Source organism: Brassica oleracea, chromosome C8 (genome assembly GCF_000695525.1).
Source record: "Brassica oleracea var. oleracea cultivar TO1000 chromosome C8, BOL, whole genome shotgun sequence".
NCBI classification, from domain to species: Eukaryota; Viridiplantae; Streptophyta; class Magnoliopsida; order Brassicales; family Brassicaceae; genus Brassica; species Brassica oleracea.
In genome coordinates, this window is record NC_027755.1 from 23,943,360 (window position 1) to 23,957,895 (window position 14,536).

General features: G+C 39.0%; 5 protein-coding genes across 6 annotated transcripts in view; 4 read left to right on the forward strand and 1 right to left on the reverse strand.

Moving 5' to 3' along the window:
• The window catches only part of LOC106309000 (4-substituted benzoates-glutamate ligase GH3.12-like), a 4,157-nt gene extending 2,599 nt beyond the window's left edge, over window positions 1-1,558 (forward strand). Inside the window, exon 3 of the mRNA XM_013746092.1 lies at window positions 1,344-1,558. Coding sequence (XP_013601546.1) covers window positions 1,344-1,389 — 46 coding nt within the window. The 3' untranslated portion in view covers window positions 1,390-1,558. The remainder of the gene's footprint in view (window positions 1-1,343) is intronic.
• A 916-nt stretch (window positions 1,559-2,474) lies between these two features.
• On the forward strand, window positions 2,475-6,206 carry LOC106312355. Of its 2 annotated transcripts, none has more exons than XM_013749846.1 (8): window positions 2,475-2,830; window positions 2,936-4,170; window positions 4,256-4,352; window positions 4,663-4,716; window positions 4,784-4,824; window positions 4,909-5,099; window positions 5,171-5,445; window positions 5,702-6,204. In XM_013749846.1, exons 1-8 carry the CDS (start codon window positions 2,564-2,566, stop codon window positions 6,056-6,058), a joined length of 2,517 nt encoding a protein of 838 aa, XP_013605300.1. In that variant the 5' UTR covers window positions 2,475-2,563; the 3' UTR covers window positions 6,059-6,204. The 2 variants fall into 2 exon arrangements, with proteins under 2 accessions (XP_013605300.1, XP_013605301.1); XM_013749847.1 differs by having other exon boundaries at window positions 2,603-2,830; window positions 2,931-4,170; window positions 5,702-6,206.
• A 198-nt stretch (window positions 6,207-6,404) lies between these two features.
• Window positions 6,405-10,822, forward strand: LOC106312732 (probable phosphoglucomutase, cytoplasmic 1). Its single transcript, XM_013750353.1, has 18 exons — window positions 6,405-6,609; window positions 7,129-7,210; window positions 7,292-7,347; window positions 7,645-7,758; window positions 7,884-7,946; window positions 8,061-8,180; window positions 8,278-8,378; window positions 8,459-8,518; window positions 8,620-8,719; window positions 8,814-8,971; window positions 9,057-9,152; window positions 9,261-9,324; window positions 9,408-9,489; window positions 9,574-9,752; window positions 9,842-9,918; window positions 10,006-10,138; window positions 10,289-10,405; window positions 10,502-10,822. The coding sequence occupies exons 1-18, from the start codon at window positions 6,532-6,534 to the stop codon at window positions 10,571-10,573; spliced, it is 1,752 nt and encodes a 583-aa protein (XP_013605807.1). The 5' UTR covers window positions 6,405-6,531; the 3' UTR covers window positions 10,574-10,822.
• A 287-nt stretch (window positions 10,823-11,109) lies between these two features.
• LOC106307782 (dynein light chain 1, cytoplasmic-like) lies at window positions 11,110-12,744 on the forward strand. The gene is made up of 2 exons (XM_013744833.1): window positions 11,110-11,488; window positions 12,387-12,744. Exons 1-2 carry the CDS (start codon window positions 11,255-11,257, stop codon window positions 12,543-12,545), a joined length of 393 nt encoding a protein of 130 aa, XP_013600287.1. The 5' UTR covers window positions 11,110-11,254; the 3' UTR covers window positions 12,546-12,744.
• Window positions 12,745-12,791: 47 nt separating this feature from the next.
• On the reverse strand, window positions 12,792-14,513 carry LOC106307781 (ubiquitin-conjugating enzyme E2 variant 1A-like). Its single transcript, XM_013744832.1, has 5 exons — window positions 14,316-14,513; window positions 14,021-14,160; window positions 13,297-13,422; window positions 13,102-13,228; window positions 12,792-13,004 (listed from the first exon to the last, which is right to left on the reverse strand). The coding sequence occupies exons 1-5, from the start codon at window positions 14,341-14,343 to the stop codon at window positions 12,949-12,951; spliced, it is 477 nt and encodes a 158-aa protein (XP_013600286.1). The 5' UTR covers window positions 14,344-14,513; the 3' UTR covers window positions 12,792-12,948.
• Window positions 14,514-14,536: the final 23 nt, after the last annotated feature.

The following is a 14,536-nucleotide window of genomic DNA, read 5'->3' on the forward strand; positions in this document are numbered from 1 at the left end:
GTTCCTCGGAATTTCTTCGGAATATTCCGAGGAAATTCTGAGGAACTAGTGTTTGGGGTTTCTTAAACGTCAATTTTTTTTAAACGGATCGATCGATGGATATATGTCCAAAAATGCATCGATCGATCACTAAGATGGACCAAAGCGTAACAATGTGATCGATCGATGGGTATATGTCCAAAAACGCATCGATCGATCACTAAGATGGACCAAAGCGTAACAATGTGATCGATCGATGGGTATATGTCCAAAAACGCATCGATCGATCACTAAGATGGACCAAAGCGTAACAATGTGATCGATCGATGGGTATATGTCCAAAAACGCATCGATCGATCACTAAGATGGACCAAAGCGTAACAATGTGATCGATCGATGAGATTATCCCATCGATCGATCGAGGATATCAAGTGTTCCTCGGAATTTCCGAGGAAATTCCGAGGAAATTCCGAGTCCGAGGAACTAGTGTTTGGGGTTTCAAAATCTCGAATGTTTTTTATAAACGGATCGATCGATGGATTTATGTCCAAAAACGCATCGATCGATCACTAAGATGGACCAAAGCGTAACAATGTGATCGATCGATGGGTATATGTCCAAAAACGCATCGATCGATCACTAGTGTGGGTTTTTCAAACACAGTGTCTCACTTTATTATATTAATATTCCAAGAAAATTAACGAAATTTTATTTTCTTTAAAAAATATACTACTAGCTAGTGAAGAATCTTTCAATTTTTTTTCTTAAAATCTCTTCCACAAGAGAAATTTCTCTCATTTTCTCTGTTATCCCACTTTTTAAAAATTATATTTTAATATTTTTAATGATATCATGAAAATGCTTTTAGAACGAATACGAATTTCGCCCAATATCTATCTTAAATAATAAAAAGAAAAGAAAATGACTAGGATAGCAATAAAAAGTTTTTGTCACAAATATAGCCTATAAGAATAAAAATGACCAAAATAGCACTTAATGTTTTATCAAAAGAGATAAATATACACTTATACCCTAATGGTAAATTAATTTATACATTAGGGTTTAGAGTTAAGGAGTGGGATTTAGGATTTAGGGTTTAGGGTTTAGAGTTTAGGGTTTAGAGTTTAGGGTTTAGAGTTTAGGTTTTAGGATTTAGAGTTGGAGAGTGGGGTTTTGGGATAAGATTTCAAATTTTGGAAAATAAAAAAATTTAAAATTTTCAAAAGATAAAATGTTATTTTGGTCATTTTAGTTTTTGAGAGCTATTTTTGTGACATAAACTTAGAAATGTGATATTTTGGAGATTTAAGTAACGTGATCCTTTTCTTTTACGATATGCTAATATGAATATTTCCCTCTTTCAGGTTTGTAGTCACCACCACCGCCAGTGCGATAACCATGCCCCAATAATCACCACAAATATTGATCACAATTTTTTTTCCTGTTACTGGCAACTGGTTCAAAAGAAGGATAAAACCGAAAAAATATTGCACAAATGCTACGAGATCTAATAACATCAAAATCACCGCTATATTCTTAATTTGTTGGTAAAATATGGCTAGTTCACAAATAAGCCCTTTGAAAAAACTGTCTTTTGTATGACAAAGTTTTTGAAACCTGACCGGAAGAATTAGGAGAGGTTAGCTGATGAGTCTGTCTTTATAGTCACGTCTTTGGGGGGAGTTTTGTTCACGAGTTTTGTTCAGAGCAAGAGATAAATTGTGTTCTTTGTTTTCTTTACCTTTCTGGGAACAATAAAGTTAAATTTCACCTTTTTACATCATCATATAAAGTTTCTCTTGCTCTGTTGCCCAAAAAAAAAAAAAAAGTTTCTCTTGCTCATTATGTACAGATTGACTGATCCAATGGATGACCCATCAGCCTTGACCTCTCTGAACTTCTAGATCACTTCTCCAAAGTCTTATATCTTTTTGTTAACCAGAACATCCTGAAACATGTAGCGACACATCTCTATTTTCAGCCAAATGCACACTGTTAAAAAGTTCTTTTTGAGAACTGGCATAACTGTTAAAAAAATCTCAAGCTCTAGAAAAGGCTTCAATGGGTAGTAAGCCAATAGTCTCATCGCCATCCACTATTAAACATCACACTAAACATGATCTAGATCAGAATACAACGTCTCCTTAGACACAGCACTGGATAACAATCTTGATCACGTCACAGTCTGCCTGCAGCTATCAGAGGACTGTACAGTAATTTAGGTTTATTCGGAAGTAATGTTCATAAAAAATTGCTAGACGGTGGTTATTATTAGACAGACGTTTTGACCGATTTTTAAAATTATTGTTTCGTTCAGACCTGATTTAGAACACTGCTATGAAGAGATATGTCCAAAAAATTAGCCAATATCACACACTCTCAAACAAAAATTGTAACATAACATTCGATTATAGAACCGTAATATTTTATCCGGTTTATCAGCCTCTTAACCAAACCGGTACAGAACTTGAAAACCCAAAACAAAAGGAATTCGCTGAAAGAAAAACATCGACTAGATTCATCTTCAGGTTTTATCATCTCTCTCACCCAGCGAACGAACTTCAGACAGAACTTCGAGTCTGTGATGTCACTCTCCACAGTATCTTCCACCGTTCCTTGTTCCCGTCTATCCCCAATCTCAACCACACAAACCAAGTTCCTCACTCTCTTAGCCAAAACACAACCTAGAAGAAGAAGACACGACCTCTCCTTCACCCCTTCTCCAATACTTATCCAACCGAATCATCATCTCCGTCACGCTTTCTCCAATCCCAAATCGAGTTTCCACCGTCCCCACTGCAGTGGAGAAGCCGGACACTCCGACACCACAGAACAAAGCTCCGTAACTTCTGTAAGTCCCTCCTCTGTTTGTGTACTAATCGGAACATAAAGGTTGATGCTTTTCGTGCCTATAAGCTTAAAGGTTGATGCTTTTTTATTGTCCCTACAAGCTTAGGTTGATGACAATGAAGAAGCGAGAAGAAGCGAAAGCTCCTACGTGGCCTTGTTCGTGCGGATGCTCGGTTTAGACAACGACCCTCTCGACAGAGAACAAGCCGTAGAAGCCCTATGGAAGTACTCTCTAGGCGGGAAGAAATGCGTCGACGCGATAATGCAGTTCCACGGTTGTCTGAATCTCATCGTCGCTCTTCTCAAATCCGATTCCACCTCCACCTGCGAAGCTGCCGCGGGTCTGCTACGGTCTATCGCTTCCGTGAATCTGTACAGAGAGCTTGTCGCTGAGAGTGGAGCCTTGGAGGAGATAACAGCTCTCTTAAGCAGGCCTTCGTTAGCTACAGTTGTGAAAGAGCAAAGCATATGTGCTTTGTGGAATCTGACTGTGGACGAAGGAGTTAGAGAGAAAGCTGCAGACTTTGACATCCTTAAGCTGCTCATTACTTTCCTGGAAGATGATGATGTGAATGTTAAGGAAGCAGCTGGTGGAGTCTTGGCTAATTTAGCTCTTAGCAGCTCTAACCACAAGATTATGGTGGAAGTAGGAGTCATACCCAAACTGGCAAAACTGTTGAAAGGCGAGAACAAAGGGTCTAAAGTGATCAGAAAAGAAGCGAGGAATGTGCTTTTGGAGCTTGCTAAAGATGAATACTACAGGATTCTTGTTATTGAGGAAGGTGTTGTGCCCATTCCTGTAATCGGTGCAGATGCTTACAAGTCGTTTAGACCGGATCTTTACTCATGGCCTAGCTTACCAGACGGGATCAAAGTCGAGCAGACAGCAAAATCACCTTCTAGATTCGGCGCATCCGAGCTTCTCCTCGGTTTAAACGTTGACGAGGACGTGGACGAAGTAGATGAAGCTAAAACTAAAGCGATAGTCGGGAGGACGAACCAGCAGTTCCTTGCTCGTATTGGAGCTATTGAGTTCGAGAAGGAGATCAAATCCGAACGTCCAGGGGAATCACACAAGAATCAGAATCAGAATCAGCAGCAGCTGACCCTTCTTCCTTGTGTAGATGGTGTGGCTCGTTTGGTGTTGATTCTCGGATTGGCTGACGAAGTGGCTGTGTCGAGAGCTGCGGAGTCGGTTGCTGACGCGTGTATCAACGAGGAGATGAGGGTTTCGTTCATGGAAGCTGGAGCTGTGAAGCCTCTTGTTCAGCTTTTAGCTAACAATAACAAAGAGGGTGTTAAGATACCTGTCATCCGTGCTTTGAAAAACTTGTCTCTTAGGTACTTTGTGTACCTTTTTTTTTTTTTTTACTTAAGCAGAGGTTTTGTGATTAATTAATTATAAACACTTTGATGTAAATTGCAGCCGCACTGTTTGCAAGAGGATTGAAGGTGAAGGTGCTGTACCGTTTTTTATTAATCTTCTGAAACAGCCAGAGATCTCACTAAGCATTACTGAACAGGTCTGACTTCATTTTCTTTCTCCATCCTTCTTTGCTATCTTTTAGGGCTGGGATTTTTAACCGAACTAACCAAAATCTAAAACGAAATAACCAAAATTAACTGATATTTTTTTGAATTTTATTCAATTTAAACCACCTAACTAACCGCGGTTAAATTTTTTAAACTAAACTAACAAACTGAACCAAACTTTTTCGGTTCTCTTCGGTGAGAGATTTCGACCAACCCGAACTAACCGAATTCCAAACTAACCGAAGAAACTGAACCCGCAGGCCTACTATCTAATCATCTGTTGTGAACAATGCGTTGCAGATTCTGGATGTACTTGCTCATCTTTTAGATCCTAGCAAGGAAATGGAATCAAAGGTGTGTGTGTTTTCCCCATGTTTTACATCCTTTCTCAATCGCTTAAACTAATTTTCTCTACATGCAGTTTTATGAAGGACCAGTGAATGGATCAAAAGCAGACACTAGGTCTGTCTTCTTCTCTCTCTCAGCTCATTCTGTTTTGTTGTTTTTAGTAGTATCACATGCTCAGTATCTGGTGGAATAATACAGAAAGGAAGCTCTGGACGGTTCTGTTATCTCTCGGCTCGTCCAGATAGCGAAAACAGCGTCTCCTAACCTGCTGAGGAAGGCAATCTCCGTGATCGAGTTTGGTGCGGTCATTGATCCAACCATGGACACGATCATCTCCGAGGATATCACAACTGTTCTTGATGTTGCTCTCCGTCAGAGAGTCCTTGACGGTACAAAACTTTTCCTTTTAATGAATGGTCATAACAACAACATATGAAGAGTTTTTTTTTATCAAATGCAGAACCTGAAAATGAAGATGAGGAGTTAGAGAAACACTTGCTTGAGCTAGAAGAAGCTGGTTTGACGATTTCAGCTGCTTCGAGGCTACTAACAAAACTTCTCGACTCTGAGTCGTTTCGCCAAACTCTGGATGTGACTCTCTTCTCGGAGCTGCTGAGGAAGATCCTGAGATCAAACCTCCCTTTACACTACAAAGACTGGGTCGCATCTTGTCTTGTGAAACTCACCTCTCTCTCATCTCCCTCCTCGTCCCTCAACAACCCAGTCAACGTTGAGGTTTGTTTATTATATATATAAGTTCAGACATGTTTGCCAGTTTCTTTTTTTAGTAAATATATAGATAAATATTTAAAAGTTAAAATAAATAAAAATTAAAATAGTTTCAAAAATAAAATAAAAAATCGAAAAGAGTTAAAAAAAATTTATAAAAAAATCCAAAATTTGAAAACGTATTATTCGAAAACTATAAAAATAATATTTTTTATTTAAACGATTATTTATATTTATAATTCTCTTTTGATATCACAAATAGGTAACTCTGTACAAGACGATCCCAAGTCTAGTGGAACAGATGAGCTTCTCCTCAACTCCAGAAGCGAAAGAAGCAGCGGTTTTGGAACTGAACAAGATAGTCTCAGAGGGAGTTCCAGAGGCGACACAAGCGCTTGCTTCACATGGAGGGGTAGAGCCGCTGGTGAAGCTTCTAGAAGAGAGGAACGAGCGGTGCGTAGAGGCGAGTTTGTCAGTGTTGTATAACTTGAGCATGGACAGTGAGAACCATACAGCCATTATAAGAGCAGGAGCTGTGCCAGTGTTGAGACGGATCGTTATGTCTCAAAGACCACAGTGGGAGAAAGCTCTAAGGTTACTCAGAGATTTACCCGTATGAGAGTAAGTTGTGTTCTTGAAGACTTCAAAGATATGCGAATGATTTCATCAGATTATCTGTACTATATAGTGTGATATATTGTCATGCGGAATCGAATATACGAAGTTTTTTTTTTTTGAAAAACAGATAATTTATTACATTAAAATATTCATTACTTAGCACGTATATTATATTATGAAAACATTTAACGCTTTGTGATGTGTTAAGCAAGTAAAAAGTTTTTTAAAAATGGGTGTTAGATCGAGAACTCAAGATTTTCTTTTATTACTGTCAGTGAAAAAGGTAAAAAACAAAAAAAAAACGAGAGAAACGTTCCACGTAAGGCGAAGAAGCGAGGAGCCACACGTGTCGCGGTCTCGTCTAGTTTAAGCAAACTCTCTCTCTCTCTCCCCACTCTGCCCACAGCGTTTATCACCATCACTCTCTTGTTCTCATTCTCTCTTCAAATCCAATTCTGAATCGTGTTTTCGGATATGGCTTTCAAAGTTACCGTCGTCTCAACATCCCCTATCGATGGCCAGAAACCCGGAACCTCTGGTCTCCGTAAGAAGGTTCGTCGATCCAAATCTCCCTCTGTAAATCCAACGGAATCGATCTCGATCTCGATCCGATCTGTTTAGATTCTTACGATTAGGATTTTAAGCGAGATCAGTCATAACTGCGCATTTCATTTGGATTTAGATCCATGCATTGATCCGTATGATTATGCTGTGCAGAATACGTAAATGATGACATTCGTTTCTGGATCACGTTGTTATCTTTGATTTGAATATATATATATTTGGGATGAACGTTAACCTGATACAACTATATGAACACGTATCGAGCTTGACGTTAAATGTTTGCACTGATGTGGCGAAACTGAGAGTGTCTAGATTGGACTTGTTAGTGTAGCTCAGATCTCTATTTGCCATTGGTTTTCGAGTGAATGATCTTTGGACTGGAACTGGATAAGCAAATCATATATCAATCTAGTCTCCATTGTTTAGTCTATTGGTATCTGCAGACGTGATCAAGCTAGTATCTTTTGGTGTCTCTGATTTGGTATTGTGGTTTGTGTACCTGTGTAGGTGAAAGTGTTCAAGCAACCTAATTACCTGGAGAATTTTGTCCAAGCAACGTTTAATGCGCTTACTCCGGAGAAAGTCAAAGGTGAGGTTTTTTTGTTTCTAGTTTGATAATAGTTCTAAAAATAAATTTAAAGTCATGAGTGTTTGTTCAATCTGTGTTCAGGTGCCACACTCGTGGTCTCTGGTGATGGTCGTTATTACTCAAAGGATGCTGTTCAGGTAAAAGCAGTGTGATTATTTCTGGATGAATCTAATCGGTGTATTCAGTACTTAGCATATTTTGTTTTGAATTAGTAGTGCTCATGTTTTACAAAACTCTTGTTTTATGTTGCTTCATTGGCAATTGAGGTTATTAGAGGTAAAGGTTTTGTTTGTCTTTGAAGATGATTTCTAAAACTTGCGTGCAAGTTTCTTTGGCTAAGTATGCTCCTGTTACATACCTGGTGCATGTTATTTAACATGACCAGGGTTTCGAGCTTCTCATTCAATTTTTTTTTTCATTTTCTTTCTGGACAGATTATAATTAAGATGGCAGCAGCTAATGGTGTACGACGTGTGTGGGTTGGTAAAAACACTCTGATGTCAACCCCTGCTGTATCAGCTGTGATTCGTGAAAGATCAGGGGCTGATGTGAGATCGCTTTCTCTAACCTCATCTTTGTAGTGATATTTGAATTTGTTTTTGTTGGTTTTTCTCTGTGTTCGTGCATGAGTGCAAACTGTGATGAGAGACTTACCCCAGTCTCCTGGTTACAGGGATCGAAAGCAACTGGAGCATTTATCTTAACAGCAAGTCACAACCCTGGTGGCCCTACTGAGGTCCGTTCTGTCTCTGTTGTGCTCTGCCCCTTTTTGCTTAACTTCTTGTTTTGTATTCATCCATTGTTTCATATTAGTGAATGATAAGACTAAGCGTTGACTCGCTTTATACAGGATTTTGGAATCAAATACAATATGGAAAATGGAGGCCCTGCTCCTGAATCCATTACTGATAAGATTTACGAGAACACTAAGACAATCAAGGAGTACCCTATAGCAGAAGATCTACCCAATGTATCTATACATTCCATAGATTCCTCTAAGTACAACAAAATTTTCATTGTATTTTTCTGAATCAAAGTTGATCTGTCTCTGTGATTGAATGCAACAGGTTGATATTTCTGCCGTTGGTGTAACGAGTTTTGAAGGACCTGAAGGAAAATTCGATGTTGAAGTTTTTGATTCCGCTGATGAGTACGTTAAACTAATGAAGTGAGTCCAGAACATGATCCCTTTATGGTCTATATGCAATCTCTATAGTTTTACTAAAAACATATTCTTGCTCCATTAAGGTCAATCTTCGACTTTGAGTCCATCCGGAAATTACTTTCATCTCCAAAATTTACGTTCTGGTATGTAGCTTACATTGGTTCCTCAACCTCTTCCATTTGAGCTAAGTTTGCTAACATATGTTCCATCGATTTATTGTTATATTTTACTTTATTTTATGAAGTTATGATGCCTTGCACGGTGTTGCTGGAGCCTATGCACATCGCATCTTTGTGGAAGAACTCGGTGCGCAAGAAAGTGCCTTGTTGAACTGCGTACCCAAGGTCTTATTATCTTCTGACCACAAAATATTATTTCTTATATTATTACAAATAGACCTCCAACCTCCCTATTTACCGCAACACAACATTTTTGTAGGAGGACTTTGGAGGAGGCCATCCGGATCCCAATCTGACATATGCTAAGGAGCTTGTAGCACGGATGGGACTAGGTAAATCCGACACTGGAGGTGAACCTCCAGAGTTTGGTGCCGCTGCTGATGGTGATGCAGACCGTAACATGATCCTGGGTAAAAGGTAGCGTGGTAATGTTCTTAGATACATACATGGAACGGGTTCACGAAGTACACTTCTAAACTTAATTGTATCTCTTCTTATGTAGGTTCTTTGTTACTCCTTCTGATTCAGTTGCCATAATTGCTGCAAATGCCATTGAAGCCATACCATACTTCTGCTCTGGTTTGAAAGGTGTTGCAAGGTATTATATACATCCGGACTTTTTTTTATTTCTATCTGAATTCAGTCTATAAAACTCTTATAATATATCTTTTGCCACGTAATATTTAACTTGCATTACTTATTTTAGGAGCATGCCGACCTCAGCTGCTCTAGATGTTGTAGCAAAAAGCTTGAATCTGAAGTTCTTTGAGGTACATGTCAACGTGCAACTTCTGTACAGCTTCCTTTCCTCCGAACTTCGTGAAGTTTTTAACATGTTAAAAACACATATCAGGTTCCAACAGGCTGGAAGTTTTTTGGTAACCTGATGGATGCCGGGATGTGTTCCGTCTGTGGTGAAGAAAGTTTTGGAACTGGTTAGTTTCTATTCCTACACTCACACATCTGTTAATAAATTTAAAAACAATCTGTGCGGTTCTGAAAGAAAGATGTTTTCACAGGCTCCGATCATATCCGTGAGAAAGATGGGATATGGGCAGTTCTTGCGTGGATGTCCATACTTGCTCACAAGAACAAGGATAGCATTGACGGTGACACTAAACTGGTGACGGTTGAAGACATTGTCCGCCAGCACTGGGCTACCTATGGCCGTCACTACTACACTCGCTACGACTACGAGGTAACAAGTTGCTAAGTTTCGTGATTATACCATATTATGCGGAAACAAACAGAACCCTTGGGTGATATCTTAGAATTTTGTCTCCAAAGAACGTAGACGCAGGTAAAGCTAAGGAACTGATGGAGCATTTGGTCAAACTGCAATCTTCAATTCCTGAAGTCAACAAGTACGCACACTTGAACTTCTATAAATCCCTTCGCTCCTCAGTTTGGTACTTTGTTCTTTTTTCCTAATTTTTCTTGATTTGATTCAGGATTGTGAAAGGAATTCGTTCGGATGTGGCGAATGTCTCCAGTGCGGATGAGTTCGAGTACAAAGATCCAGTTGATGGATCCATCTCAAAGCACCAGGGTATCCGTTACTTGTTTGAGGATGGATCGCGACTTGTAAGTCCCATCTTTTTCTTCTTTGGTCTTGAGTCTCTTTAGGCATATCAGCTAGAACATAATGATACAGGAAATGGTATAGTTCAACAGATATGAAATCAGTAACTGATTAATCATCTCCTGTTGTATTGATTTAAAAATCAAATAAAGGTTTTCCGTCTGTCTGGAACTGGCTCGGAAGGAGCAACCATCAGACTCTACATCGAACAGTACGAGAAGGATGCTTCGAAGATTGGACGAGAGTCCCAGGAAGCTCTGTCTCCTCTGGTACGATATTTAAAGAAAACCTTTCAAATATCCGTAAACTAATACACCAAAAGGGGTTTTGCTCTCATTGTTGTTTTGATGTGTTGTGATTGACAGGTTGAGATAGCTCTGAAGCTGTCCAAGATGGATGAGTTCACGGGCCGATCAGCCCCCACCGTCATAACTTAAGATGGTGGTCACAAGTACAAACGATCTCAAATCTTGCACTTATGTCTGTGTCTAAGGGATACTTTCTTCTCACTCTATATGAATAAATAGTCTCAGGGAGACTTCACATTTCTTTTCGGAATCTTTGAACAAGCCTGTTTTGAGTTATCGCGAAGAGCTTTATACTTGTTTGGATTTGACTTTTCTCGGTTTTGTTTTCTTAGTTTTACATCTATTACGTGATATAAGATTTTGTTATTACAGTTCAAACGAATTTGCAAGTTTCATCTCTTTACATTTGACTTTATTGAGACCCTCAACATGTTAAGGTTAGTTTGCTAGCTTCTCCAAGTCGGAAAGTTGAGACTTACATGATGTAACCAAGAAGAATACATACAACACAATCTTTTGTTGTGTTGGGCAAAAACATTTAAAACAACAATCTAATCTCAAGTTATTTCAATTGGTTAATATAGAATGGTTAGGCTTTCTTGGGTACAATACATCAATGTTTTAAATGTAAACCAATTGAAATAACTTGAGATTAGATTGTTGTTTTAAATGTTATTTACTTTGTTTTTTAAGGTACAATACAACAATCTAATCTAATCTAATCTCGTAAATAGTGAAGTAGCTTTGTTTTCTTCGATTGAAAAGGACTACATCTCCTAGTCCTAGCTGAGTGATGTGAGAGTGAGAAACATGGAAGGAGTAGAGCTGGAACTGGAGAGAAGAAGCAAGTTCTTGAACAACTTGATACAGCAGAAGAAGAAGGCTAAAGAGCAGCAAGACCAGAAAGACGAGTTCAATGTCCGGGTTCGAGCTTCCGACATGCCTCTGTCAGTGCAAAACAGGGCCTTCAGTTTGTCCCGTGGGCTCTTGGATGCTACGCCTGGAAAGGCCGACAACAAACGACTCGCTCTCGCCCTAAAAAAGGTTACATATCTATTACTTCAAAATCGCATCTTTTATTCGCATCACCGACGGAGTCTACTACTGTGGAGTGATTGTTGACACAGAATCAAGTAGTGTGCTAGTCTCAAGTCGCATTCTTTCTGTAAACTGTGGTGTTGTCTTCTCGACCTTGCTTGATTTGATGTTGTGTACTCGCATATTATCTAACATCATAGATGGTCCCATATTTGTTTTGGCTTTCATTCGGTTGCATTCTATTAGTCTGCTTGACTTTGCTTTCTTGTGTATTGCGAGGATGATAGTATGCATCTCTTTTAGACAAGTCTTGGAACCTGGATGTTCTTTATTGCTTCTTTTTTTGATGATTGTTTGAGCTGACTTAGGCCATGACTGTTCTCAGTTAGATGAGATGATACGGACCACATATATAGAATTTTACGCTTATGCAGCGTTTCCATATACATGGCTCAGGGTTTAATGATATAAACACTTTTGAATTTGTCAAGTTCCTCAATTCCGCATATTTGAATAGAGGTATTGTTTCTCTCACAAGTGCAAAGATTGTTTTGGGGCTCGAACTTGAATGAAAGGTGCAAAGTTTTAGTGATCCAAGTGGAAGAAGAGAGGGTTTACGTTGGTTTCACAAAGTGGTTGAGTAAAAAAAAAAATTATCTCTGAAGTCCTAATCGTGGCTACCATTCTTAGCTTTTATGATTGGCCTACGAGTCAGTTTCTACTGTTTAACTTGTTTTACCTTTTCTTAGTGGTTCTCTCATCTCTTCGTTTTCTTCCAACTTGAGCCCTTTGTTCCTTTGTCAAACGACATGTTGCAGCGAATTTAAACTTGCATCAGATTTAAGATAAACTTTACTTTTGTTCTTACTCTTGAAACAATTTTCCATTTGTCTTTCAATTTCAGGACTTCGATTCTGCCTATGGCCCTGCATGGCATTGCATTGTTGGGACAAGCTTTGGCTCATACGTGACTCATTCCGTTGGAGGATTCTTATATTTCCAGATCGACAAGGTTTATGTTCTTCTATTCAAGACTGCTGTGGAACCCCTAGATCACCAATGAGAAAGCTGATCCATCAAAACAAAAAGAAGAGCAGCTTCTGTTTTTCAATTTCTGCCCTGTATTATTATTTCTAGTTCGATGTGTCAAGAATAGGTTTGTCTCATTCATGTTCTGTAATTACAAGTGGACTTAACGTTCTTGAGAAACTTCTATTTTTGGTGCTTTGTGCATGGTTTTTGAGTAGGATAAGTGCAAGAACTTATCCACCAATTAAAAACTAAGAAGAGAAAGTTTATTAGGGTCATAAACTCATAATCACCTGTTTTTTGGTGGACATATATATATAATCTCAAACAGCAGTATAACATTCAAGTCGTAGGCAATATCAAAAGCTTCAAATGATGTTTTATATACATTATCCCTTCTATTAATACAAATTGATGATTCCCTCCAACTTCTCTCTTCACATCACACAACATTTAGCAGGTCCTTTTGGATCTGGCCTAGCTTCCTCAGTACCTGGAGAAACAAGAGATTGATTAGAAGCCTGAAGGTCCTAAGACTTAATCATAAACAAACACACTAGATCCAACCAAAACTAGGTTACGGAAATTACCTTCCGGGGGTTGAGCTAACTTGCGGTTATGGGAAGTCATCATTTCTTTTTTCAGCTTAATCAGAATGTCCTCCATTGTGTATTCTCTCCGCCAGTTTGCGAGCATAGGAAAGAGAGTCGGTTCAACCTGAATCACACATTTTAGAAATAGATATAACACCAAGAATATCAGAGTAATGAAGTGAGAGAGCTTACCACTCCAGTTTCAGGGTTGACACAGGCCATGTTTATCCGGGTCTGGAACCTCACAGTAGGTGGACTTTCAGGGTATTCCTTACCACAGAAGAGCTTCAGCTGGAAGATTTTCCCTTCGTATGCAGTCTGATATCCATTCATCACCAAACAAAACACCATCAATCATCTCAAAAGCCAAAACCCAAAACCCAAAAGCAGAAAGCAAGCAATTTTCTTTCTTGTGCTAAAACTTATGGACCATTTGTAGTAAAGCAACATAGCTAAAACTTATGGATCATTTCCACTAAAAGCCCCACAAGTAACTACTTACGTTAGGGCGCAGAGATACTACCCAAAACATAGTGACAAAAGGTTAAAAAAAAAAGACTCTTAAGCACCCAAATTGGGATCAACATCATCAAAACCCAAAAGACTTTTGAAAACGCTAATCAAAAGTGGTCATGAAAATGTAGCTAAAGAGCATTTGGAGTAAAACCATCTCAGATGATGTAGCCAAAACTTACCGATCATTTCGAGTAAAAAAGCTAATTACTTTAGGTCACAGAGATATTACCCAAAACATAGATACAAAAAATAGAAGAAGACTCTTAACCACCTAGCAATTCTCTCCCAAAAGTGTTTAAAAAAAATTGCATCTTTAATCAACCAAACGCAGACGCAGAGATAAAAGCCTTCAACTTTGAATCTTAAACAATCAAACACAGAGGAGAAGATGCAATAATACATTGTGAGGGCCGAGGATGGTGCCAGTCCAGGATTGCATATAGATATCATCAGCATCATCCATCCCATAGCTTACGGTACCATCTCCGATGCCTTTCTCACCTCTCTCAAGCTCCTCCAACAATCTAAAGTTCCTTGGCACTACACAAAATAAAAAAGATTCATCGATCAAATTCTTAGATCGGAGAAGGTGGATCCGATCGCATTTTGTTTAACGAGAAGCTACGTACTGTAGATCGTGTGAATACACAAACCCTAGATCTGAAAATCAATTAATGGAATTGAAGGGGGCTTACCGACGACCTTAGCTTCCTCGGAACTCATGGCCCGGATCGTGGACGAGAGTCTCAGGTGAAATGATAAGGTTAGGTGAGAGTGAGAGAGAGAGAGAGAGAGAGAGAGAGAGAGAGATCAACGATAGCTAAAAGAGATATCAGAAGGAGAGAGAATATGGATAGATAGAGGAGAGAGAGAGAGAGAGAGAGACTGAAGGATGTGTAGAGGAGAAAAAAGATTG